At 36.8% G+C, this 26,891-nt stretch overlaps 2 protein-coding genes across 2 annotated transcripts in view; one reads left to right on the top strand and one right to left on the bottom strand.

Annotated features, from left to right (window-relative positions):
- The first annotated feature begins 917 nt into the window (after positions 1–917).
- On the top strand, positions 918–12,854 carry LOC105842967 (zinc finger protein 91). The gene is made up of 5 exons (XM_021353492.3): positions 918–1,286; positions 1,941–2,087; positions 2,180–2,260; positions 3,021–3,098; positions 5,108–12,854. Exons 1-5 carry the CDS (start codon positions 1,146–1,148, stop codon positions 9,404–9,406), a joined length of 4,746 nt encoding a protein of 1,581 aa, XP_021209167.2. The 5' UTR covers positions 918–1,145; the 3' UTR covers positions 9,407–12,854.
- Positions 12,855–13,913: 1,059 nt separating this feature from the next.
- The window catches only part of LOC101744020 (protein Tob1), a 48,181-nt gene continuing 35,203 nt past the window's right edge, over positions 13,914–26,891 (bottom strand). Inside the window, exons 2-4 of the mRNA XM_004923180.5 lie at positions 19,136–19,435; positions 16,430–16,521; positions 13,914–15,848 (exon numbers count right to left, since the gene is read on the bottom strand). Of these exons, the coding sequence (XP_004923237.1) occupies positions 15,477–15,848; positions 16,430–16,521; positions 19,136–19,424 (753 nt within the window). The 5' untranslated portion in view covers positions 19,425–19,435 and the 3' untranslated portion in view covers positions 13,914–15,476. The remainder of the gene's footprint in view (positions 15,849–16,429; positions 16,522–19,135; positions 19,436–26,891) is intronic.

The following is a 26,891-nucleotide window of genomic DNA, read 5'->3' on the forward strand; positions in this document are numbered from 1 at the left end:
TACACATTTAAACCTGAAAAACACTAAGTAGACAAAATAAAACAAATCACACAACTTTACTCCTCGCGTTGGCGCCAAAAAGTTCCGTATATCTGTATCAGTACATACGAATCTATAACGAGTCCAGTGTGGCCATATCTAAAATCACAACAGCGTGATTCGATGTGGCCTCGCATCGACTTGAAAGCATAATATATATACATACATACATATTATATTGAACCGAGACTTTGAAACTGATCCTGCAGTTTATGTAATCAACATATAATTATATAAAGTGTCAAGGAGTTTGGAGTCATAGTTTAACTAAATATCGTGATCTTTTAGTACTAGGCTTAGTATTAGTTTGTTGCTCTTCAACAATCATTCCTGAGCATCAAATTTACTGCTGATTTTAATGGAATCTACAAAATATATAAATAAATAAAGTTCCAGAGAGCCTATCACTGAGGAAAATAAAAAAAAATTGGTAGAAACAATTTCAAATTAATTTCATCACTTTTTGTCAACGATGGTTAATAATATGGTCAGGTAGTGAGTGGCAAACGTTTTTTTTTTTAATTAGCAATGTTAGGTGCTTTTCCGAGCAAACCGCTAAAGACTTTTTTCAAGCCTTTTGAATTTAAAGCACAAAAGAAATGTTGTAGAAAATCAGTAAGGTTAAAATCCGTAAGTTAATGTAGCAGCTCCATATATTAGAAAAGTAACAATATGAAAATTACTTTTTTTTCTAAAACAGTCAATTATAGTTAACTTTCCCTATAAATTATGATTAAAATTAACTAGCAAAAGACATTTCCTAAAATACAAATAATGTAAGTCTTTTAAAAAATTAAAAATGCATTTTCAAAATATAATGGTTTTTCTAAATTGTTGGTAGCAGCTGACTGAACCGTGTTTTGTATCTGGGATGTTGGTCACCCTGGCGTTATTTTACGCGCACATGCGCAGAACGACAGGTGGTCGACGACTCGACCCAGCCGTCCCGACTGAACCTATCGACTTCTCATCCTCATCATCAGCCGCTTTCGTGCTCTAGCAAGAACGATGTGCAGTGCTTTGTGTTGAAGTGCTCGTGGTGACATGGCGTCCCTTTTCTAAGTGTGATTTTAGTGCTGAAACATTCTAAATTTTGTTTATTTACAATGAATGTGAACTATGATAGTGTTTGTAGACTGTGCTTGTCAGCTCGTGGCGAATTACTGCCCATTTTTCCTACCACCAGTTCCGATGACTCTGAACCTCACGTCCTCGCTTCAAAAATTAAGGATTGCGTATCGGTTGAGGTAAGTAATACGTAAAATAAACAATAGTTATAAGATATCAGTGAAAGTAGACTCTTGGAAAACGTGAGAACTCGTCATCCGCCTTTTTCAACGAGCATAGCTGCGTTTAGGTGGAGATGTCGTAAGATCGTCCACCATTTTGTAATGTTCCACGGTTATCGGTCGGCTCGTGGCCGCGACGCACCGCATTCCGTTCAGCCGGCTAGGAACGGCGTTTATCATGAGGTCGGGGTTTGGCATTATTCCCGGGGGTCATGCGGTCATGCCGGGAGGGGGCTGCGTATCGCTAGGTATGCTTGGCGTTGGGTGTATTGATTTATCGGTCGAGACCAGCCTGCAGCTCGTCCCTCGAACGGGTCGAGCGTCACTGTCGGCGTGAGTACGATATAGATGTGTGTGCGTAGGTATATCGAGCGCTAACCCTCGAGGGGCTCACTGGATGCCACTCGACTCGCTTCTACTTATTCGGTCGAGGAGCAGCCGCTTGTCGGCGCGTCTATACCAACGCCTACCTACTTAGTTTCTCCTCGCGTATCTGTAGTCTGTATGTACTGTACGTGAGGCGCGGTTTCGCCTTGCTCGTTCTGATGAAATGCGGCGTGGTGCGCGCCCATTCGCCATCTATACCATGATTACGTATGATTTATTTTTCAGATAACCGAAAATGACGACTTGCCGACAAATGTCTGTAAGAAGTGCATGGATAATGTCAACAATTGGCATATTTTCAAGGATGTATGTGAAAGAACACAAACCAAACTGATACAGTTGATTAATAAAGATGGCAACCAACTAGAAGAGGTGGGTTTGCTCTCTACATATTTGAACATGGAATGTTAAAAATTAAATTGTTTTTAGCTCATTTGTTTACATGTCGAAAATTACATTTTCAGGTGAAAGTAAAAAATGAACCACTGTCAGATGAAGCATATGATGAAGGAGTGGTTATTGATGGCTCTTACCCCGATAATGAGGTTTGTATGAGATAAATCCAAATGATTTATTTTGTATTTCTTTCAATTGATGACCAATACTGATCATATTGAAAATGCTATATTATTTCATAAGCCAATGATATGCAAGTATTGCTGTTTAATGTTGCATTTTAGTGTCAAGGTCATGACTGTTGACAGTTCTGTTTTATATTAAGAAGGTATCTTAAACTTGATGAAGTATTTTCATTCTATAAATTATGAAATGATTGTGTTGTTGGATACAATATGCTGAAATATTTTGTGGAACTAGTTATATTTAAATGAAGGGTTGATAAAAAATTTAAGACTATGATGATGACTCGTTGGTATATGTTAAGGTACTTATTAGTTCAGAAACATAGTTACTGCCTCATAAAATTTCTATTTTTTATAATAATATAGTTTTTCAATTTTAGAATACAACTATCAAAGGTATTTTGTTTGTGTACATTTTATACAAATTTGGTAGTATTCATTAATTTCATAAAAAATACTTATAAATCATTCATAAATTTAATCATATTATGGTTATATAGAGATAATATTTTTGTTAAAAAATGTTATGGTAAGAATATAAAAATTTCATGTTGATTCTACAGTTGAGCTTTTACTGCATAAACATGTGACACCACAAAATACTTGTGGTCATGCACATTTGATAATATTTTTTCTAAATTTAATTGCATCACATAAAAATGTTAGTCATTAATAACACTTTAGTAAATATTTTAAAAATAAAGTCCCATATGTTAAATTTCAGACCCAAAGCTCCCATAAATTACAACCGGAAGGCCCACCCATCTTGACATCGCTTGGGCTCACACCGAGGAGTGATAAGGTAATGAATCTGTTGTATTTTTATCTAAACTACTTTCTCCACTAATGTGTAGCCAATATGACATTTCAACAATAATTGTAATTTTTTAAATAACTATCATTTACAATTATTAATACCAAGAAATGTAAACATAGTGTTGTGTCTTCTGACTTGTTAGATATTGTTTTGGAATGGTTCAATTGAATTAATTTCATCCACAGACATGCATAGACCCCCGTATGGATTGGCATCGGGTGCATGCAATATTGAACATGGTACAAGACAGTGAAGTTATTGATTCCCTACAAACAACAGAAGAACGTGATGTACTCCACTGCTCTGACCATGATTCTTCATCAGAATCTGAACTACAGGACCATCTCGATGACTCCTTCCTTGACTCTAAAATGGGTTATGTCTGTAAAAATCGTGAAATTATTTCTAAAACACCACAAGTAATATCGCCGTCTGTGAACCCAAAAGAACATTTGAAGTCTAGGAAACTGAGAGCATTTGAGCCAAAATACATACAAAATATTGAAACTGCTTGGCAACAATACTTCTCGGATGATTTGCTCGAACAGATTGTCACTTCTACAAATGATCATCTGGGTCAAAACGAAATAAGTTTCACAGACATTCGGGAAATAAAAACATTAATAGGGGTCCTTTATCTACATGGCATATATAGACCCACTCATCAAAAATGTAGTGATCTTTGGGATGACGTCTGTGGAGTACCATGCATTAGAAGTGCTATTACATATGATCGATTTAAGTTCCTCCTTGAGAATATGCGTTTTGAAAAAAACTGTGCTAAGAGTAACGTTCCACTTGATCCTATGCGTCGTATTCGTAAAGTATTTGAAATCTTCGCTCTGAATTGTAGAACCTCTTTTGATGTAAAGAACACTGCAGTTATTGATGAGATCATTGTACCCGTTTATGGACCATGTCCATTTCGTTACGAGATTGATAAGAAATCATTGAAACGTGGCATCAAAATGGTACTTCTTGTTGACCCAAACAACTTTTATGTAACAAATTTGGATGTTATTAGTGATCCTTATTTTGGTGCCGAAGAAGTTGTAAAAAAAATGGTTCAGCATTTAGTCAACACTGAGAGAACAATTGTCATGGACAGCTGGTTCACATCCTTTACTTTGATGGAAATTTTGAAGAATGAATATCAACTTTTTACTGTTGCAGCATTAAAAACAAGCCATCATCATATACCACCTGCATTTTTATCACCCTACAGAAAATGTAAATCTGTCATGACCGGTTTTCTCCAGGATAGCACTTGTATTACATCTTACGTTACTTCTGAATCTAAATGTGTTAACGTTATATCAAATGATCCAAGATATTATCACAAGGGTAGACACATCGGCAATTCGACAGTTGTATCCTTTTATAAGAAGAATCAGTCTGCTGTTGAAGTGCTTGATGTTTTGATGCATTATTACACGACCATGCAAATGACTAATGATTGGACTCTTTCCCTTTTTTTTACTATGCTAAACATCGCTACAATAAATACTCAAGTCCTATGGAGTTCAGAAAATATCAACAAGATAACTCATCGTCGTAATTTCATTAAAGATTTAGCTCTTAGTCTTTTAAGAACAGATAAATTGTTGGTTGAAATAGATGATATTCCGATAAACAATCTTGTACAAAACTCATCTTATTTTATGAACAGAAGAAGATGCCGAATATGTATAAAAACAATGAAAAGAGACAGAAAAACTAAACAATGTTGTGTAAAATGCGGACAAAGTACATGTAAGGAGCACTGTGTCAATGTTTGTGTTCAGTGCTTAGGTTAATTTGGCTGAATGTGTTTAAAATTGGATTAGATTACTGCTTTCACATTCGAAAGTTACTGAAATTTAAAAATACTCAAATAAATCACCTGGTTGGTTTTGTGTACGATTACAATAATTTTATAGTATCAGACGAAATGTCACATTGGCTACTTGGTTGTTAATACGTGATATTTTTACTTAAATCCAAAACTGTTTTAGGGAGTAGAAAGCGAAAAAGATGAAGAAGATGATGAAGATGAAGACGTGAATAATGTAGCCGCGCCTCTTGCGAAAGTATCAAACATGCCTGAAGTTTCTATTACGGTTATGCGTCCCACTGGTGAGACCCTACACGCCCGCCAAGGCATTCAACAAATAGCGTCAAAAGATTGTCTTGTTTGTGGACGCAGCTACAGATACTCACACAACGCCAGGCGACATGAGTTGACCGCGCATAGTTTTGATAGGTACACTAACAAAACCACGACGAAAAAGTCTCGTACACATCTACAGCCGAAATTGAGGCCTAATCCATTTAATCCCAAGGCGCGACTTATGCCTAATCCTATCAGTCACAAAATCCAGTTCAAAAACATCCCGATCGTCAATGCGTCGAAAGCGGGTCCACCGAAACCAATTCCTATTAAAACTGTAAATTCTAAAGTTACACAAAATAATTTACCATATCCCCTTCGTATTAAAGCACTAAAAGACTTGCAAATCAAGAAAAAAGAACCGCAAATTTTGAAAACACTCCTAACAACAAAACCGGAAGTTTTAGTTTCTGAACCAGAAATTATGAATTCGGGTCCTGAAAGTCCCGAAACTTTGATATCGGAACCAGAAATAGCATCGTTTCAGGTAGAAACTATTTTATCTGAGGCCGACCCTGATGCTTATGATCAGCAAGGTGACGACGAAGCGGAAGGTGAAGTAAATGACAGTCAAAATCAGAACTATGACACAGTAGATATGGATTCTGAAAACGAGATCGAAATTGCACGTCAGCGCGAAGAAGTGGATGACGATAAGAAACATGACGAGCAAGATAATGCAGATTATAATGAAAATCATGATGAGAATATGCAGAGTGATACCGAAAAGGATCATAATGAAGACACAGCGGACAGTCAAGAGAATCCGATGGTTGACGAAAATATTCATATAAAGTATGAAGATCATGAAGATAAAGATAATGAAGATAATCAAGATGAAAATGATGATTACGATGAAGACTATGTCCCTCCCGAAGGTCTCGCTCCCGTTGTCGAGATAAACGAGGACATGCAAACAAATTCATATCTTAGCGAAATGAACGAAGAGGAGGAGGAACTCGATGAAACAGCCCAGTCAGGTGAAGCGATTGATCCCAACGACGCTACGGTTGAAGAAGAAGAGAAACCTGCTAAGGTTTTAGACCCTGATAAAGTTTACGTGACTAAATCTCAAAGAGATTTTATAAATAAACATCGCGATATAATTGAGCAAATTAACACTAAGCGATGTCTGTGCTGTGACAGAGAACATCCGCGCAGGAAAGCGGTTATACAACATCTACAGAAAAACGGGCACAAGGTTCCTAAACACACCTGCTACAATTGTGTTGTAACTTTCGGCCACATCGGCGCGCTGCTCAGTCATATGCGATCGAATTCGTGTACGGATCTGTGGAAAATAATTTACGACGAAAACGGCATCACCGACGATATCGTGATAGAGGATGAACCTGTGCCTGTGGACGTCAAAGTTCAGTATAAAGATATCTTCAATGCTAGGTCATACGCTTGCAGACTTTGCCCTGCGAAATTCCAATTGAAACAGTTTATTATGAAACACGTATTAGACGTTCACGAAGATGGACAGTCTATGATGCCACTCCACTGCGTACATTGCAGGGTAAGGTTTAAAGACAAAAATTTGTTAAAGAAACACATACGCGTCGGCGAATGCACCGTTAATATTTCTTGCGATTTGTGTGAAGAGAAATTCAGAAACATCCAATATTTTAATGATCATGCCGTTGCTGTACATGCCGGTACCCTTGATCAGTCTGAAACCTTGACCAAGTGTGTGGACGGTAGGCCAACCGACTGTCCCGTCTGTGGAAAGAAGAACACAAACTATCCTAGTTTGGTGAAACATTTGAAAATCATACACGGCGAAGATAAACCTCATTTCTGTCAGCATTGCGATTCCAAATTTGAACAAGCCGCTGATCTAAACAAGCACATATACACGGAGCATTCGGATAGGACCTTAGGCGTTCAAAGCCATGAACCTGACATGACTCTCGTTAAAGAAGAGGCCGAAGAGTATCATTATTCATGTACTGAATGCAATGCGATTTTTGAAACAGTTGACGCATGGACTGACCACCAAGTTGCCGAACACAATCAGGTGGCACATCATTGCGATCAATGCGAAAAGAAATTTTTACGACCTTCAGAACTCGCGGAACACAAGAACACCCACTTGCGAGTGAAATTTTACCCTTGCAGTCTGTGCTCTAATTCCTACAGTACTCCGCAGAAACTTGCCGACCACGTTCAGCAAATCCATCCTGGAGCCGGGAATACCCCCACCGATGCAGAATTTTACTGCGACATATGCATCAGGTCTTTCAAAAGTCGCCAGGCGTATTCTAATCACATGCGCATTCATGCTAAAGTGCCGACGACTAATAGGAAACCGGGAGATCCTAAGAGTTTTGCTCCACAAATCATCGGGAAGCCAATTAAGTCTTATCCTGGTGTTCAACCAGGCTTTGTATCGTTTAAACCGAATTATAGTAATATCCCTAATGCTCCGTATTGTTGCGATATTTGTGGTAAAGGTTTTATGCACAAGAAAAATATTTGGAAGCATAAAAAGGTATTACACGCTGATCTCTTGAACGACAGAAATGACAGTGAAGAGAATACTATGCATGCCTCCACCGAAGAGGATGAATATAATCCAGATGAAAATGGTACGATTTTGTCGACACCGCAGTTTAATAGTTTTAACTTTGCTAATTTCAATAATACGCAGCCGACTCAACCACAACCCGAATTACCTTATTCATGTGAATTGTGCTATCAACGATTTCCGGTCAGGAATGCTTTGTGGAAACATAAGCGTAATAAACACGGAATTATTAATCCGAATATGGGCTCCGGTTCTGATAATCACACGCAGTCCACAAGCGAGAGGGGCGACACCAGTAGCAGGTCAAGTTGCACGATATGCAAAATCAATTTCGCCGATAAAAAGTCGTATTATCGTCACAGGAAGAACTTTCACAAGACTTCTGTGCAAATGTGCAAAATATGTGGCAAACCGTTGAGTTCTACGTTGGAGCTTTACGAACATCTGAAGGCTGCACACGCCCGTGAATTGCTCGGTTATAACGCCAATCAGGTCACGAGTAGTAAATCTCAAGACACCTCACAAGATGTGGACGGAGACTACGATAACGATCAAGACACCGGCGACGCGAACGTCGACTATCAAGCCAGGTATCCCTGCGAAGCGTGCGGCAAACAGTTCGTAGGACTGCTGGCTTTACAGAACCATCAGTGCGTTAATCAACTCCCCCAGCAGCCGCAGACTTTTGAATGCGAAATATGTCACAAGAGCTACACTTCGATATCAGCTCTGAAGAGCCACCGCGGTTGGCACCTTCGTTCGCCGGACGGAAAAGCTGCTGCCAATAATTCAGGCCTGTGGATGCCACAGCACAAAGTTTCCCACAAAGTCAGTAAACATGAAATCGTCGATGCCTCGCAACTGGCTCGCGTTCAACATTCGACGCCGACTCCGGCATCCGTTGCCAAAAGAAGATTGCCACCAGAGGTTGAAGTCACAGTTGTGAACCCTAATAAGAAGTTGCGATCTGACGACTCTATAGAGACAGACCAACAGAGTACAGGACCTCTTGAAGACAGATACTGTGGCATTTGCGACAAAGAGTTCACGAAACGCGCAGCCTACCAACGTCATATGGATGAGGTCCATCAACCGAATTCAGTTTTTTGTCCTGTTTGCGATAAAAGCTTCACGAGAAAGTCTACTTTGATCGTACATATGAAGAAGCATTACGAAAGCGGCGAAGGAAGTTCCTCTGCTACTGGCTTAGGAGATGAAGAGGTGCACGCTTGCGATCTTTGCGGCGCGCAGTACGATAATGCTGATGCGCTGAGGTCTCACAAAATGAGACATCACGGCGAGGAGGAATCCGGAGATTCCGAAGACGACGGTAACGGCGTGGTGGACCCTCCCGGGGAATTTACATGCGCTCAGTGTGGGGACGGGGTGGCCACCCCACGGGACCTCATCGCCCACCGAACAATGCACGCGACTCCCACCAAATTTTTCTGCAACATTTGCAAAGTATATTTTGCGAGGGCCCTAGACCTGTCCACACACACGCGGGCGCGACACTCCGACAACGAAAAGGTCTACTTCCCCTGTGCTATGTGCGACCGTTCATACATGAACAAAAAGAGTTTACAGAGACACATAGAAATGTCTCACTGATGTATACAGGCTATAAATAACATGGGTTATTTCTACGGGAGATAACAGAACCACTCTTTTCATGTTTGTACTTTCCTGCTAACGCCGTTTGGGGGGACCGTGTTCAGTTATGTACAATTTTATACGCATGCTATTCGTCTTTATCTAAAGCAATTGTAATGTTCAGTCCAAGACTTTATGATGTCATTCCTTAACCTTATTGTTTTGGCATTAAGAAATATGTAGTTATTTTCGTAATTTCGATTTAATTTTTCGTTTTAAGCGTTTGCTCACATAGTGTGTTATTTAATTTTACTTTTCGTTCATAATGAATGCTCCCGCGAACAGTGGGGTCAATTCTAAACTTATGTTTATTTTGTCTGTAAGTACTTACTTATGATTGCTTCGATATTATAATCAATTTAATTTTGAATGTTTAATAACATATATGGGCCAAAATTGAAAGATTAGTCAAAATCAGTCATATTTTAAGCAACCAGTGTGTTTAAATTAATTTCTCATTACGTTTTATAATTTTAAAAAAAATATTCATCTTTTTCTCGGTCGGCATGACCTAGGTTTAAAATATTTGAATTGATACATATATCTTGTAAATATAATTAATGTAATTTCGGGATCTAAAAGAGTTTTTTATCGAAGGACCGTTTGTGTTTAAAATGTACTGATTATTTTAGTGATTTCAAGTATAATAATTATATTTTATACGAAAACCACATAAGACATATTTCCTCATCTATGGCTGAAAATACGAAGTAAATTAAACATAACATAATTCAGAGTTTACTTGATCGTCTGCGAATCAGTGCCAAAATTATGTTTTGCTTCTTGATAAGGTGATTAATATCAGAAATGTTCCTGTAAAAATACAAAGTTATTCTATAAGAACGCTTTATAGATATGCATTTATTTATCTTTAAGATAATTAAGGTCTTGTGAAATATATAATGTAAAATATATTATGTACTATCATACTTACGACTACACTCTTATTAATATAATAAAGACTTTTCAACGAAGTCGATAAATTTTAAAACAAAGCTATCCTCGCTTGATATTCAAACCACAATTTTATTTATTTCTTTAAAATGATATCAACTTTTGCGTAAGCTTAAAACTTGGCGCCTCCATGTTCGGCTTTCATGGAAAAAGCCTGAATGCCAAAGAAAATGTGTACGCCGGAAGTTTAAGTTTTAGTTAAATGCCAATATAGGAATATGAGCATTATACGGCCCTTCTATAATTGAATGCTCATCGTAGCTCATGGACTAATATCAGAGACAAAGCCAAGCAGTTGTCGACTAAGTCAGGTAGTTTGATGAAGGAAGATCTGAAAGTCTATGCCATGTGCGATATAAGTAATCCCCACTATAACACGGTAGATTGGTTCCGCGTTATAGGATACGTGTTGTCAGAATTCTCGCATAACGCGCTTGTATGACTTCATATAAAGCGTTATGTACAAATAGATATACGAATATAATATAGTATAACCAATGTTTTTCCTATTACAAAACTAGGAACGCAAATGTAATAAATTAATTTATTTTAATTTCACATGACAATTACTGTACAATATGCAAAATTAATTATGAATTGTAGAAATAATTATAAATTTCACAGTACAGAAATAGTATAACGTGTGAAAACCCCGCGTTATATGGGGGATACCCGTGTTATACGAGGGACTGAAATCGCGTAATATAAAACTGCGTTATAAGGTTGCCGTGTTATAAGGGGGGGATTGCTGTATTTTTTCCTTAGACCTGCGAGTCACTTTTTCGCAATGACTAAGTTCTTAAAAGTGTCTTTCGGATGATTTATAGATGATATTTTGTCTGAGACCAGATTTCGGAGCCTTTATTGTCAAAATGATAATGAAGAATAATCATTTTCAAAAATTAATTTCGCACATTCGAATATTTTTAAATTGACAAAGTGTAATTACCATTATATTAATCATGTGGCATTGCTATATTACACTATCTCGAAAATGTGCCATAACTCATATTCTGATGTAAAATATAAGATTATGAATTTAATTCGACGTCATCATCACAGATCCTTTATTTTGGTTTAAAAACATCACAATCTAATGTTTAAGACATTTAATGCATACTTTAAATTATATAAAAGTCAAGTTATATCAGAGTCTGTACTATTTTCTTGTGAATATATTTTAGTTTCATTAAAAGATGGTATCTTTATTAATTGTGCCAGGATTAAGTCTTCAAGCTCTCTTGCATTATTTAACGATTTATTCTCAGTTGCAGCACAACTCAGTAGCAATACAAACTAATTATAAATCGAAATCAGTGGGAAATTTAATTTAAGTTGTAAAAATTATGGAATATTATCTTAAATGGAGACGAATTATCTGACGATGGGCAGCGGTAGCTGGTTTATGATCATGTTGGGTCTTTTAATTAAATTGAAAGGTTTGATCGTTTTACAAATTATTGCTTCTTTCGATTGGTCGCCTTTAATTCATTAACATCTGTGCTTGTATCTTTTTACACTAGGATCACCTGGTGCGTAGGTGTCATCGTACCAGCTGTGTCCGATTCAATATTCATGTTGACGATGAAAAATTGTAAAGTTTTGATGGCAGGATCCCAAATAAGACACAAAAATAATAGTTTATAAAAACAAACAAAATACCCTTTTATAGAAAATGTAACTAAAAAAAGGACATGAATTTTAATAAATTTGAATTAAAAATAGTGTAAAAAAATAAGTTTATTGTAAAAAAAGCATGGTGTGGTTTTCAGGATATTATCAAAATAACCCTACTACTCATCTGTTCATAAAATATTTATAACTACTGAGACCATGCACCCTACGCTTTTTTACAATAAAATCATATTTTCATACACTATTTTTAATTCGACATTTATTAAATTTTATTTTCTATTCTTTTCTTGGATTTTTTATAAAAGCGTATTTTGTTAGTTTTTTTAAACTATTATTTATTTTTAATTTTTTAGTTGAACATCAATCTTCATTATATTTTTTTTTTGTTGAATTGTCATCGGTCCTTCATAAGTATACCAAATTTCGAGTTAATCCGACGTTTTGAAGGTGGTCAAAATCATGTTCAAAGATTCCGTTATATACTAACATACATTCGTCTGAAGCTAATAAAAGCGTATTAAAAAACTGCACGTCGTATCAAAGCGATATGTGTTACAAACTAGATGACTAGATACAAGCCAGTCTTTGTGAAAAAATTGTATTTCACAAGTTTATTTTCGATCTTTTTCGAGGCTTTATAGCGTGTATCGGTTTATCGACTTTGATGAAAATTTTGTATTTTTATAATGATGTTAGGTTATGATTTGGTTACTATCGAATATTTAATTTAATGTTTACAGGCATAAACATGTCCATAGATGGGGGTTCATTTTTGTCATTGTGGTATGATAATAAAGTGACTTAATTATTATAATAATCGTTTTGTTTTATTTGCATCTACCATTCATCTAGTGGCCATTTACATTTTCCGTATTAGATTTTCATTTTCTAATAGAAGACTCCCACGGTTTATATAGATCGAAACGAATCTGGTGTAGTAAAATTGAGGTAAAGGTCCTTGGTTTTTAAAGCGCGAACCGTCTATATATCGACTATTGATGCGTATAAAGTGCAGAGCGTCAAAATACCGACTACTGCGCAGTTTGATTAAAGGTATTAATTAGGTATCGACCTATACGGACGTGTTTTAGTGCGCGCATCTATGACTTCTTTAATCGATGTATAAATAATGATTAAAAATTATTTTGCTGTCAATTTAGCACGTTTGCGTGAGCAACCTCATTTTTGAATATTGCGACTGTGGCGCACCTTTTTCTCATTGGTGGTAAGACCAATAAAAAAATTTTATAGGGTACTTTTTCAAATACCTTTTGCAATTTCTGCGAAAATAAGCTCAGCCCTACAAACAACTTTTATGTTACAAGGTGGGCGGCTCCACTTATCTGCGACGGCGGTGGATCCTATTAATAAATAGTTTTAAAAATATATGTTTCAGCTAAATATTTTCATCAATTCTATTATTTAAAAAAGATAATGAATGCCGAAACAAAAGATATTGATGAATTAAATTATATTTTTGCCGTGACGGCTCATTAGTGGGTCGCCTTTCCGATAGGATGGTAGATTCTGTGAAGTATTGCTCTTGCTAGGGTTAGTGTTAGCAACGTCGTCAGGTTTGAGCCCCGTGAGCTCTCACCTACTTGTTAGGTTACGCTGATATAGCTTCTCAAGGCTATCAACTTAGGTAGGCTTAGGTAGTTAAATAAGAAAAAAAAATTAGACACGTTTAGATTTGCTCAAGGTCATCGGCTTAGGAGATACTTGTGATGTTTATGGACCCCGGTACTAATTGAGAACTAGGTGTGCTGTGAGTTCGTCTTCCCAGCTATTGAATTAAAAGTATTATTTAATGAAATTACTATGATTATCTACGTAGGCATGTCTTTTTAATAGGATTGAACAATGAAACAGACAATAGATTGCACAAAACATTTTAATATAAACTTAAAAAGTCGTACAACAATTTGAAAAATTATTGACTAATTATATTAGCCGGCAATGGAGTGCCGCTTTTTACTATATTATGCAAATATTATATTATCTTTAACACTTCATCGAATATATCTTACAAAAGGAAAGAAAAATAAAAATTATCTTTTACAATAAAAAATTTCATTACACTAAATTGTATTAATATTAAACTTACATTATAGATTTTATCTACAAAATACTGTAGCATTTCGGTCAGTTTTTCAATGGATTGTCATAGAAAATACATTTCATGTAATTTAATAATAAGATATTAATAAAGTACACTTTAAAGGTATAGAACTCATACAGCTAGACTTAACTCTAAATCAAAATATAAAAATAGTAAAAATAGTTGTACATTTCCGTTTAGGTACAACTTGTCCATGTTGTGCATTGAATTGTTTCATCTACAATACATATTTGGTGAAATTGCGAGATACGTATAGAGCAATTTCCCGTTGCCAATTATTTCTGTTTTGTATTCGCAACACAGTGACAAGCTGATCCGACTACCCGTTTCCCGCGCTATAGCAGCGCTTAAACTACAGACCTCCATTAAAAAAACTGTACCGATCGCTAATGAAATATAAAAAAGATAAATAACACATAGTATTCAATTTTCAATGAATCGCATGCACCCGTTATTTTAATGAATTGAGATATATTTTTCTATGATTTATTCTTATTCATGTCTTTTAATAACAATTTAAATATTAAGTATACGATACACGCTAAGACCAGCCACCGCGGTGCGGTCGACCAATAAATTTACACAAGGACTAATATCTTCTTAAAAAAATACTGTTAGATTGAAACGTAGCTAATCCTATATTATTATGTTATGTATGTTAATTATTATAAAAAGGGTACAATCGTACGAGTGATGATAACACTATGTGAGATCTCCGACGCCCTCGGGCGGCCCGCCGCGCCGTCCGACCGGATATGCAAATATTACAACATACGAATACAATACACAGGTATACCATACCGATACGCTAAAATAGTATGATTTTTTTTATTTTTTTTATTAAAATACACAATTTCTCTATTGGCTTTTCGTTTTCACGTGAAAAATTATATATTTATCTCGTACGAATATATATTGTATACATAATTAAATATTAATACTTCTTAGATCGGAGGACGTATGTATACAGGCTCGCTCTAGAAGGTACGTCGTCAACGCACTCGGCCGTGCGGCTGTTGGCTCTCTTAAACTACTAATATATCGATATCGAACGAAGACATCAAAAACGACTCGGCTTTTAAATATTACGAAAATAAATCGCCGGCAAGTCGCGCGGCTAATTATTATTGCTCCTATCGATTAAATTTACACATCGACGTAACGAACGAGAATACAAAAAGTTATGGAAAATCGTACGGATATCACAAGCGGCGGGCGGCGCGGGACGCCCCCGCGGAAAATAAAAAAATAAATCGCGGCGCGCGTCTCTCTCGTAAAAAAGTAAAGACTCTATGAGCGGGTCGCGCGGTGTGCGCCTCAGTTGGCGAGCAGCAGGTGCGACGGCGCCGGAGGGTAGGGCGGCGCGCTGCCCGGCGCCGGCTCGCGGCGGGACAGGTACGCCGCTTCCGGGGCCGGCGACATGGACCGCGCCGCCAGCTGCTGCTGCATCGCGCGCTGCTTTATGTAATTGCTGAATTCGGTGGGAGACATGCGGTTTGCGCGCTTGCTGCTCGTTTTGAGCTTGGTGCTGCCGAACTTCGTCTGTGCAAATGTAGCTGTCGTGAAGGTGAGCGGCTGTGCACGGAACGGAGGCGCAGGAGAGAAGGCCGCGGGCGCTGGCGGTGACGGCGCCGCAGCAGGCTCCACTGGCCTGAAGCATTGGGCCTCAGGGTTGAACGCGCGTGTTACCTGCACATTACAATTATTGTTTTATTTTAATTATGATTAAAAACTATTTGTAGTTATTTATTATACTTATCTTAACAATTTTTTTTTATTAAGTTTAATTATAATTAAGAAATATGTTTTTCTATTTATTATCAACCGTTCTATTAATCTTATGAGATACTAGCCGTACTCGACCGCTTCGCTGGGCATTTATACTTGACATTATTATTTGTTGTCATTATTATTAGGGAGTCCAACACTCATAAAAATATTAGCCTATCCATTAAGTACATGTATTTTTTACATGGATACCAAATTTCAAGTCAATCGAATCCATGGTTCAGTAGTTAGAACGGAACACCCGTAAAAACCACCGTAGATTTATATATTAATATAGACTACATAACATACACATTTACATGGATTAATAATGACCATATAAGGTGTTACAATGATCTTCAATTTAATCAATCAGATACTGACGATCTGTTTAATCGGTTTGTTATAATTGATTTGAAGGTGATTAGTCTGCACGTAGATGTTGCTTCCGGGCCACCAGTAATCTTTCAATCACAAAAAAAAAATGTAGATGTTGGTCTTACCTCCCGATCGGTTCTTTCATCGGCAGCACGCTCGTCACTGCTGAACAAAACCTTCACAGCGCCCTTTTCTCCGATACGGTATGATACTTCACCTGAAATTCAAAAGATCCCAGTTATTCAAAAGGAATATCGCGTTGATAAACTAAAGCTAAGTATTTACTGTCATTAGTCGTTTATGAATTACTTCTTAACATTCCCGATCCTGTGGACCGAATGGTAAACAGTCGATGTCGCCCAAAACAGGTCATTTCTGATCCTCCTTATCCACTAACGGTGCTTTTAGGTAGCCCAAACACCGGTCATCGTTCTCGTCGAACCCGTCGCTTGCGACGAAGGGCTCGACGAGTAAATTAACCCACAGACACAGCCCACTGAGTTTCTCGCCGGATCTTCTCAGTGGGTCGGGCTTCTGATCTGGTGGTAGATTCTGCGAAGCACTGCTCTTGCTAAGGTTAGTGTTAGCAACGACGTGAGCTCATCTATTATGTAGTTAAAGCTACGCTGATATGGTCTCTCAAAACCATCAGCTTAGGTAGGGAAAAAAGAGGTTCTTAACGATTCATCTAATAACTTCGTGAGATGTATTTTCGTAAGATATACGGCCAAAAGATATGCATACAACCAAGGCCGTGAGCTCATCTATCCAACTAAGGTAATGAGTAAAAAATATTGTCTGTGTTTGTAATTTTAAGCTATGAGCCATTGAAGACACATCAAATATAATGGTACTGATAATTAAAACTGCTTTTACGGTTTATACTCGCGTATGTTTTGTTTTCATGTAATGAATGTTTCCGACGTTTTCAATACTTTACAGTTTACGTAGTCACGGACGACGATAAAAAGCGAGTAGAAAAATTAAACTTAATTTTAATTACTTGTCTACGACTCGCGAACACTGAAGAAAATACTAGAATGATAGTGTTTTGTCTCCCACATTTTTAGTTAATATGAATGTAATTTAAACACTTTAATGTCTGAACTGTGTGCTTAGTGCGAGTTTTTTAACGTTCTCGTTAGCGTAAAAGTGAACCCAATTTTGTATGCAGTTGGAACAGCGCCCCTAGCGACAAACGTAAGCAAACGATCCCATTCCATACAAATATGAGCTAACTTTTACGTTATCGAGAACGTTTAAAAACTCGCACTAAGCACACTGATGAAATCTCTGTAACGATCGTCAAGTTCAATACACTTAAATGCAAAGTAAACAATAAAATTTCAATTTACACGGCATTCTTAAACAATACAGATGTCACGGACTTCGCTTGCGTCTCGAACGAGGCCTTAGTACGTGCGAGCCAATTTACGTGTATCCGATAATGCCCTCCTGTTCTCGGTCGCCTTATAACTATTACCGAGATTACATCTAGTTGCAATAGTAGTGGTGCTGTAACATTCATGTTATTATTGTCGAGGACTATATGACCTTTACTATTTGTTTGTTTAATAATACACGTACGTGTGGTATATATAATTTTTCATTACGTTCGTGTTAAGTTTTTTTTTATTTGTTTTTATTGCTTAGATGTATGGACGAGCTCACAGCCCACCTGGTGTTAAGTGGTTACTGGAGCCCATAGACATCTACAACGTAAATGCGCCACCCACCTCGAAATACAAGTTCTAAGATCTCAGTATAGTTACAAGGGCTACCCCACCCTTCGAACCGAAATGCATTACTGCTTCACGGCGGAAATAGGCGGGGTGGTGGTACCTATCCGTGCGGACTCCCAAGAGGTCCTACCACCAGTGATTACGCAAATTATAATTTTGCGGGTTTGGTTTTTATTACACGATGTTATTCCTTCACCGTCGAAGTCAATCGTGAACATTTGTTGAGTACGTATTTCATTAGAAAAATTGGTGCCCGCCTGCGGGATTCGAACACCGCTGCATCGCTACATACGAATGCACCGGACGTCTTATCCTTTAGGCCACGACGACAAAGTGTAAGATCGAGAGTGTTTTACAATTTTATCTTGGTTTATTAAGTAGCTCCTATTTAAATGCCATCTGTACTTGTATACCTATACAGTAACATCTGGATAGGTTTTTGATCGTTCGCACGTTTGTGCAAGCTAATTTCTACAATGGCTGACCAATTTGCATTTCGTTTTAATTTGGTCATGAAGATGGTGTAATGTCAGTAACAGAACAGTATTTATAACCAAGAATAAAAGCTAAGCAACATTACATTTGTTTTATTAAAATGTAGCGAGATGCAGCTTTTAGCGAGACGATGTCATAATTAAAACTATATTATCTACTATCACCCACAGTATAAAATAGAATTTATTATTTCCGACGTTTCAAATACTTTGCAATTTTCGTGGTCACGAAAGACACGAGCTCAATGGTCACGATGTCAGTGAGATATGTATTTGCGAGTTAAAAACGAGTGTTGAGGTGTCTTATGAAATTTTACTTTTCAACATCTACAATGAAATAAGAAAAATTGTTCAGTATCTTTTCCCTTTTGTTTTTCAATTGATTTTTTTTACTAATTGCTGCTGTCCATCTTTAGTGCTTATCAATACAGTTTTTTAATTAGAAAGTAGTCAATCACGAATCAAAAGAAAATTTAATTACATACAATTGAGGTGCCAATGAATATGGTAGAATTTCGACCACTAGGCGAACACTAGTAACTAAATATAATCGACCAAATAAATAAATAAATAAAGAATTTAACATCAAACGAACCTGGATCAACCCAGACAGCCAGATCCCTGGGCAGGTGTTCTAGTACATCACGTACGGGCACTCCCGACTCCCTCGCCGCTCTTTCAAGCACTGGATCCAGTGGGCCTCCAGTTTTCAGGCATCGGAACGCAGAGCCCCGGCACGGTCTGTCCGGGTACCAATGACCCCTGAATTTGTCCTTGAGTGCCTTCTCTAATTCTTCCCCGAAGATGTTGACTCGCCGTCTTGGCAGCTTATTGTATAAGTAAGATATGACGAAGTTTAGGGCGACTTGCACTTCAATATGCATTTTTGGGAGCACTGTGAACAAGAATAAAGGTTGAAATTAGTTTTAGTAGACGCTATCGCAGTTTGTTTTAATGGTAGACGAACGAGCATACGGACCGCCTAAGGGTGAGGGGTCACCGTCGCCCATGGGCGATCGATCGATCGGTCGATTTAGATAAAACCACGGACCACCGAATGTACTGTGATATTTACTATAGCAATATACCCAGCGTTCTCCGGCGTTACCATTTACCATGATAAAAGTATCATCAGCTGTCTTAATTCAGGTTGTAATCCATCTCTGTGCTAAATTTCATGTAAATCCGATCAGAGGCATTTCCAATCCATTTTTGCGTAATTTTGTTAAAAACATACGAACATTTTATCTTTCGAATGTTTTACATTTAGTATTTTTTTCATTTATTATAGACGCCATTTTTTAGAATCAAAAATTTTATAAAAAAAATTCCTTGATGTCATGCAACTTATCGTTGCATGTTTCTGCGTTGTTTCATTGTCTTTATTACATTATAGGTTGACTTTTCATAACAAAACTCATTCCATTTGATCATGAAGATGCTATAGCTAATAGGTTACATTCGTAAAATGAGCACTGCAAAAGAACTAATTAAATGTCATGACACGGCTCATTAGATCTTGAAATAAAACGTGGTTCCTTAAACCTAATACTGGTGCTAGGACCTCTTCTGAGTCCGCACGGGTAGGTACCACCGCCCCGTCTATTTCTGCCGTGAAGCAGTAATGCGTTTCGGTTTGAAGGGTGGGGCAGCCTTTGTAACTATACTGAGATCTTAGAACTTATATCTCAAGGTGTGTGGCGCATTTACGTTGTATGTGTCTATGGGCTCTAGTAACCACTTAACACCAGGTGGGCTGTGAGCTCGTCCACACATCTAAGCAATAAAAAAAAAAATTGTAGGCTAATCGATTTTCTAAAGCGGCGGAACGGTAAGCAAAGTTTCAAGTGATTTGCAAATTTATTATTTAAATGAAGATTACTTTCACAATCATTCTGCGAATTTATCGATCGAGTCACTGGAAGCGTTTATTTCAAAAACTAGCACTCACCCGCCGTTCGAATCGTGTTAACTTAGAAATGAATCAGATCTGGTACTTTTTTTTGGACGAAAAGTGACTAATGTTATTTTTTGGACTCCTAGTGATAATGTGTGCATAATTCCATGCTCTTCGGTAGAGTAGTTAAAAGACAAAATCGTAGCAAACAAATTCATATTCGCATTTATAACATTAGTGTCGATTTCGTATAGCTATTATGTTCTTCGATGAAATCTACTTCGACAAGTTTGAAACTGGATACGCGTATTTGTGATAAGTTTATCGCGCTATAGCACTAAAAGCTTAAAGAGTACACTTCAGTGGCAAGAAGGAAGGGGTAGTTGGATTTTAAAGAAACTTTTAATTAATTTTATATTGCTTCCTACCTCAAAACTAGTTTTGGAAGTGCTATTAAACAATAAATATTTTTCGACATTTAATGTTTTTTTTCCTACCTATGCTAATAGCCTTGAGAGGCTATTTCAGCTTCACCCTAATATGTAGGTGAGTACACGGATTCAAACCAGAGTGTTGCTAACAGTGGCCCTAGCAAAAGCAGTGCTTCGCAGAATCTACCACCGGATCGGAAACGCGACCCACTGAGAAAATCCGGCGAGAAACTCAGTGGGCTGTGTCTGTGGGTTAAGCATTCAATGAAATGCTTAGTTATATCGTAGACGAACAGTCTGATACATTTGCTATTGCATGACGGTCAAACGGATAGATAGTGACTCAATGAAAGTCAAAATATTGATTTGTAATACAAATAAATTTGAGACACGTGCGAATCTAAATAGTTCGTGTGATACTACATAGTTTCTTCAATGTATTCAAGCGAAGAGCATAACTAAGTATGTGAATTTGGTACAGTGATATCGGGCATTGTCCCCAGACAAGATCGAAACATGTATATGTAGTTATAAGCGTATTTGATCGCGTGAGAACATATTTGATGACTATTTTTTATCGCCATACTAGGCGACAAGCGTACCCGTGGTGAGTAGTTGTCGTCGATTATGGAAGCCGCTTAGTAACGTCATTTAAAATACCTATTGCAATTAAAAGTCGTTAATAACATAAAAGCTCTGGTTTTTTATAAATAAACATGTAATTAATATTATGTTTAGGTACAAATGCCTTTGTCCTAGAAAAATATTTGTATAGGTATGTGTATGATTTTTAAGCCATGGTTATGTATGTAACCTATGTTAAAATTTGAATATTTTTTGTTTGCGACCTTGAAATATATGTACATTTGGGCCACGTGTGGCTTTTTGTTTTTGGATTTGTGGTCAGTGACCTATCAGTATTGTTAGATATGCTTGGCAAATTTTTCGGTTTCAAATTTTTAGTTCGAATAACTAATAAAATATGTCTACTTAATCATAATATAAATGTGACCACGAATTCTGACCTTGAATACCTTAGTTATGATAAAATTCAATTTACCTTTTTTTCATTTTCACGATTTCGTTTTAATTTTGCTATGGATTTTGTGTAAGTTTTTTTGTATTTTAATATATACAATATTTTTAATTAACATTAATTATTTCATATAAATTTCCCTCAAACTTAATGGTTTTATGGTAAAAACAATTAAAAAATTTAATACCATGTAAAATGTTTTGATTGATAAAATGAGTAATAATAATAATAAAAAAGTTCAAATGTTAAATGGAATGTATTTCAAATATTTTGCTATGCTAAAATCAACTGTAAAAACCCTTACAGTGTATACCTACTCATACATATAACAAATATAGTATTTGTCTCGTGACTTTCTGTTTTGACTTTGATTCTAATTTGAATTTTAAATTACAGTCTGTGGGCCTTGTTTTTCGTATATTAATGCACATTATTTACTTCATTCAGAAACATAATATTTATTTGACGTTCTCGTGTTTTCAAGAACTTTCTAGAACTGGTTTTCTTTACTGTGTGAAGTAGAAGCTATTTTTCTCGGACGTGACCAGACGTGACGGTTGTGTTATGAACTGGAGATAAAACAGAACTGGTTATAGATAAAAATGTTTATTTCAGACTAGCACTTGAAGTCTGAATCGTGATGAATGCGATATAATCGTGTTTTTCGGTAATCTAAAAAAACTGTTTGAAGTGATACTCTATTGGTGTGGTATGACAAAATATGCTATTTAGATTGCATCGGAAAGGAAGCCTTTGGAGAAGCTAGAGTTGCTCTATAAAAAAAAATTGCACGTGACAATAACTTTAGAAAACAAATTCAATGTAATATATAAATCGAAGGTTTTGTTCGCGACGAACGATATAACCCCAAACCTCTTTGAAGGGTACTCAAAGGGTCTTCTGAGATAAGTTTCTTCGGAACAAACTAAACAGCTTTGGCCCAAAGGAATGACAATATTAACCCATTTCCGTCAACACAAAAACCTTTTCACTAAAATATGCATATATTGAAACCGAAATTTACATCTAAAGTTGTTAATGGTTTTTTTGGAAACCGCTGCTTGTTAATCAGACAGTCTTTGGATTCCTAATTACGATTATTACCGAACAATCGAAATTTCTAGAAGATAAAATGGAACAAAAATGCCCTTCAACAGTCAATTGCCGCAAGCTAAGAGTAATTCGGAAAAAGTGTCAGGAACAAGCGCAAAAGAGGCTGATCAGCAATAGTACGATAACTAAATCGTGTAGCAGGGTCACTAACCACTAAAGCAACCATATCCGACCCAGTCGACGGGGAAAGCAAAGCCGCCGTCGCCCAAAATATGTCTTGTCGGATCCCCCAGATCCATTCTCGGTGCTTTTAGGCTCCTCAAGCACCGGTCACCGTCCTCGTCAAGCTCGTAGAGTCCAACGTGCGAACTAGCCCATAGACACAACCCACTGAGTTTCTCGCCGGATCTTCTCAGTAGGTCGCGATTCCGATCCCGTAGTAGATTCAGCGAAGCACTTCTTTTGCTAGGGCTAGTGTTAGCAATTCTCTCAGGTTGAGCCCGTGAGCTCACTTACCGATCCGCGCGAAGTTGGAATAGTCCTCTAGGCTACCAACGATTAGGTAGGGAATAATTAATTAAGGCAACGTGGCAATAAAATTTTATTAATCTTCGGTTTATGTATGTTTGACCTCTGTGCGTTTGATTGTGAACGAACTTGGTACGGTTGTTGTTGACACTACAGGGAAAGTTTCTGTCGTAGTACCATTAAAGCAAGGTAGGTGGCGCGGTAATTTCAAGAAATCAATATTTTTCATACAATTAAGCATGACAATGGCGGGACGCGACCGAGTTTCACTAGTATATAATAAAATATGTAGTTTAATAAGCATTTTTCTGTGTGTTTCTGTAATATGTGCAGTGATTAATGAATCGGTTAGTTCCTTTTTACTTGGAGTTTGTCTTCTATGATTTATTGTTTATAGGCGGAAATAATGATGGATAATGGATAGGATAGAATACGGAATGAATATGTTAGAGGAAGTCTGAAAGTGGCACCTGTGGCAGAGAAGCTGAGGAGTGCGCGTTTGGGATGGTATGGACATGTGATGAGACGAAATGAAAATGAGGTTGGTAAGAGAGTGTTAATTATGAATGTGGAAGGATATAGAGGAAGAGGTAGACCTAAGAAGAAATGGATAGATTGTGTGAAAGACGATATGGGTAATATGGACGATATGGGGAGTGAGTGAAGAAATGGTATATGATAGAAGAGTATGGAAGGAGAAAACATGTTGCGCCGACCCCAGGTGACTGGGAAAAGGGCAGGAGAATGATGATGATGATGAGGCGGAAATAATGAACAAACGAAATGTGGACAGTTTGCCTTATTTCGATTAACATTATGGAGGAGCGCAAGCGTGTGTTCTCGTGTTTATTCTTTATTGTGTCTGTTTCCGTTTTTGTGATACACATTAATTATCGGATGAAGACATGCGCATAGTATACGTGATTAAGTCCGATGAGTATTATTAAGTTTTATAGTGTAAGTTGATGTACATAATAATATGTGCGTATTGTGTTGCTTTTTTTTGTTTTTTTTGTTAAAACTAAAATTTTTAAATTTCTCTTATTTTTCTTCCTTTGTCCACTCTCTACTTATATGTGATTTTTTTTTAACAGCCTTAGCAGGCAGACGAGTATACGGCCCACCTGATGGTAAGTGGTTACCGTCGCCTATGGACTTCAGCAATGCCAGGGGCAGAGCCAAGCCTCGTTCGAAGAAGGACATGTCATAGCGCTCAGGAAACATCGTGGAGGGGAGCTCATTCTAAAGCCGAGATTGTACGTGGCAAAAATGATCTCTGGAAACGCACTGTGAATGAACTCTACTCTAGGATTTTGATGGTGGAAACATGTTTGGCTATTGTTTTAGCTATTTTTTTAAATTTTATAAGTTTGTATTGGACTATTGATTTCCCAAATAAATAAATAAGTTAATAAATAAATAGTATAACAAGTGTTAAATTTACTTAAATTTAAAAAGATCGCAATAATTGTATTGTCTAACTCTTGTCAGCTTCAATTTTTGAATCGCATTGTACTTGAAACTGACAATAACATGTTGGAGCACCAAACAATCCTAACTAAAAATACAATACGGACACAATCTATAAATTAAAGATAGAAAAGCTACCTACATAACATATATTCATTTAAATTTACGTGTCGTGAATCGTCGTGAATTTATATACGAAAAATAAAGCTAAATTATTTTATTTCCAAAAATGATATAAATCTCATATTAAATACATAGTTACTATAATAATTATTATTTTAGTAAATCTGGTTTTTAATTCGGATTTATTATCTTCATTGCCATTGTTATAAAACAATATAAGAAAACGTAATAAGTAGAGGCTGACAATTATACCCAGGTATTATTTTCTAGGTGAATGTTTCCTAACGTTATATCTGGAACAAAGCCACCCTTGTCACGATGAGGAATGGCAGAATGCGGGCGCGGCGTTTGGCAGAAGAGATAGCGACTATGGTATTTTTTATTTATTAAAATGAAATAAAGTAAATAAATAAAATTGTTATAATAATAAAAAAAGCATAGAACAGAAAAGGTTTAAAGGTAGACCAGACCCCAATATCCATAAACTCTGAAAGAAAAATATTCAAACTCAAACTTTATAAGTTCGTACAAAACCGATTGAACGACTTCAAGCAATAATTTTCTCACACGTTAATATTTACCAGAAACATAAATGAAACAAGAACGATTACTAAATGATTTTTCACAAAGATTCCACTACAAATCAAATCCGGACCTAGTAGAGTAGTTATTAAGGATCGTTTTTAAATATTTCATATATATATTTCAACTGACAATTTTCGACTTTGATTTTCCTCGGGTGACACGAACGTAATTATTTATTCATCTATCTAACAAAAAAAACTTATATTTAACCTACGCTATTATTAATTACTATTAATAACATGACTCGTTGAAAAGGTCCTGGCCCTCCCATTTATTGAAGGGTGGGGCAGCCGTTGTAACTATACTGAGACCTTAGAACTTATATCTCAAGGTGTGTGGCGCATTTATGTTGTAGATGTCTATGGGCTCCAGTAACCACTTAACACTAGGTGGGCTGTGAGCTCGTCCACACATCAATGCAATAAAAAAAAAATTTAGTTTATAACAATTATTATAACTATTTATGAGACCTTATAAAATTAAATTAAACTAGTATGTAATAAATGTACAATTTCTTATGAATTAATTCGCAGAAATGCGGTTTCCCAGGCCGCGGCTGTTAGCCGAACCATGTGAGCCGTGAAGTATGAAGGTCGGTAATTAATTTGAAGATTAATCACGCAGCTTCGTATTTGCTTCCAGGCTGATGGTTACCGCGAAAGCTTTTGGCTGTTCATTGACGCTTAACTCGGCTTTGAATTCGTGACTGTATATGAATGATTCTTTGATGGATTGTTAGCAAAGGAAATCTGGTCTAACTGTAGGATGTGGGAACATATGCTGCGTTTGTTTAAAATAACGTGGTTGGAGATTTTCGTGCTCTTTATTCGGGGACCGTTTGAAATCTTTCATAAACAAGTCTCAACATACATTAAAAATAATAGAGAATGGTGAAATAGAGGAGAATAAAATAAATAGATAAATTATTATTGGTGGTAGGACCTCTTGTGAGTCCACGCGGGTAGGTACCACCGCCTTGCCTATTTCTGTCGTGAAGCAGTAATACGTTTCGGTCTGAAGGGTAGGGCAGCCGTTGTAACTATACTGAGATCTTAGAACTTATATCTCAAGGTGGGTGGCGCACTTAACACCAGATGGGCTGTGAGCTCGTTAACCCATCTAAGCAATAAAAAAAAAGTGTACCTAATAAAACAAAACTGCTACGATGTAGCTACGATTTGCCAGTATGTAAGATACAGATCGATCGTTTGACATTTTACTGAATTTC

The sequence above is a fragment of the Bombyx mori genome, chromosome 10, assembly GCF_030269925.1.
Source record: "Bombyx mori chromosome 10, ASM3026992v2".
NCBI lineage: Eukaryota > Metazoa > Arthropoda > Insecta > Lepidoptera > Bombycidae > Bombyx > Bombyx mori.

Bases quoted from the DNA above. Each gene is read 5' to 3' on its own strand.
- LOC105842967 (XM_021353492.3), top strand. From the start codon at position 1,146: ATGAATGTGAACTATGATAGTGTTTGTAGACTGTGCTTGTCAGCTCGT. The intron at 2,261-3,020 runs GTTTGTATGAGA...GTTAAATTTCAG, and splicing joins GCTCTTACCCCGATAATGAG to ACCCAAAGCTCCCATAAATT. The intron at 3,099-5,107 runs GTAATGAATCTG...AAACTGTTTTAG, and splicing joins TCACACCGAGGAGTGATAAG to GGAGTAGAAAGCGAAAAAGA.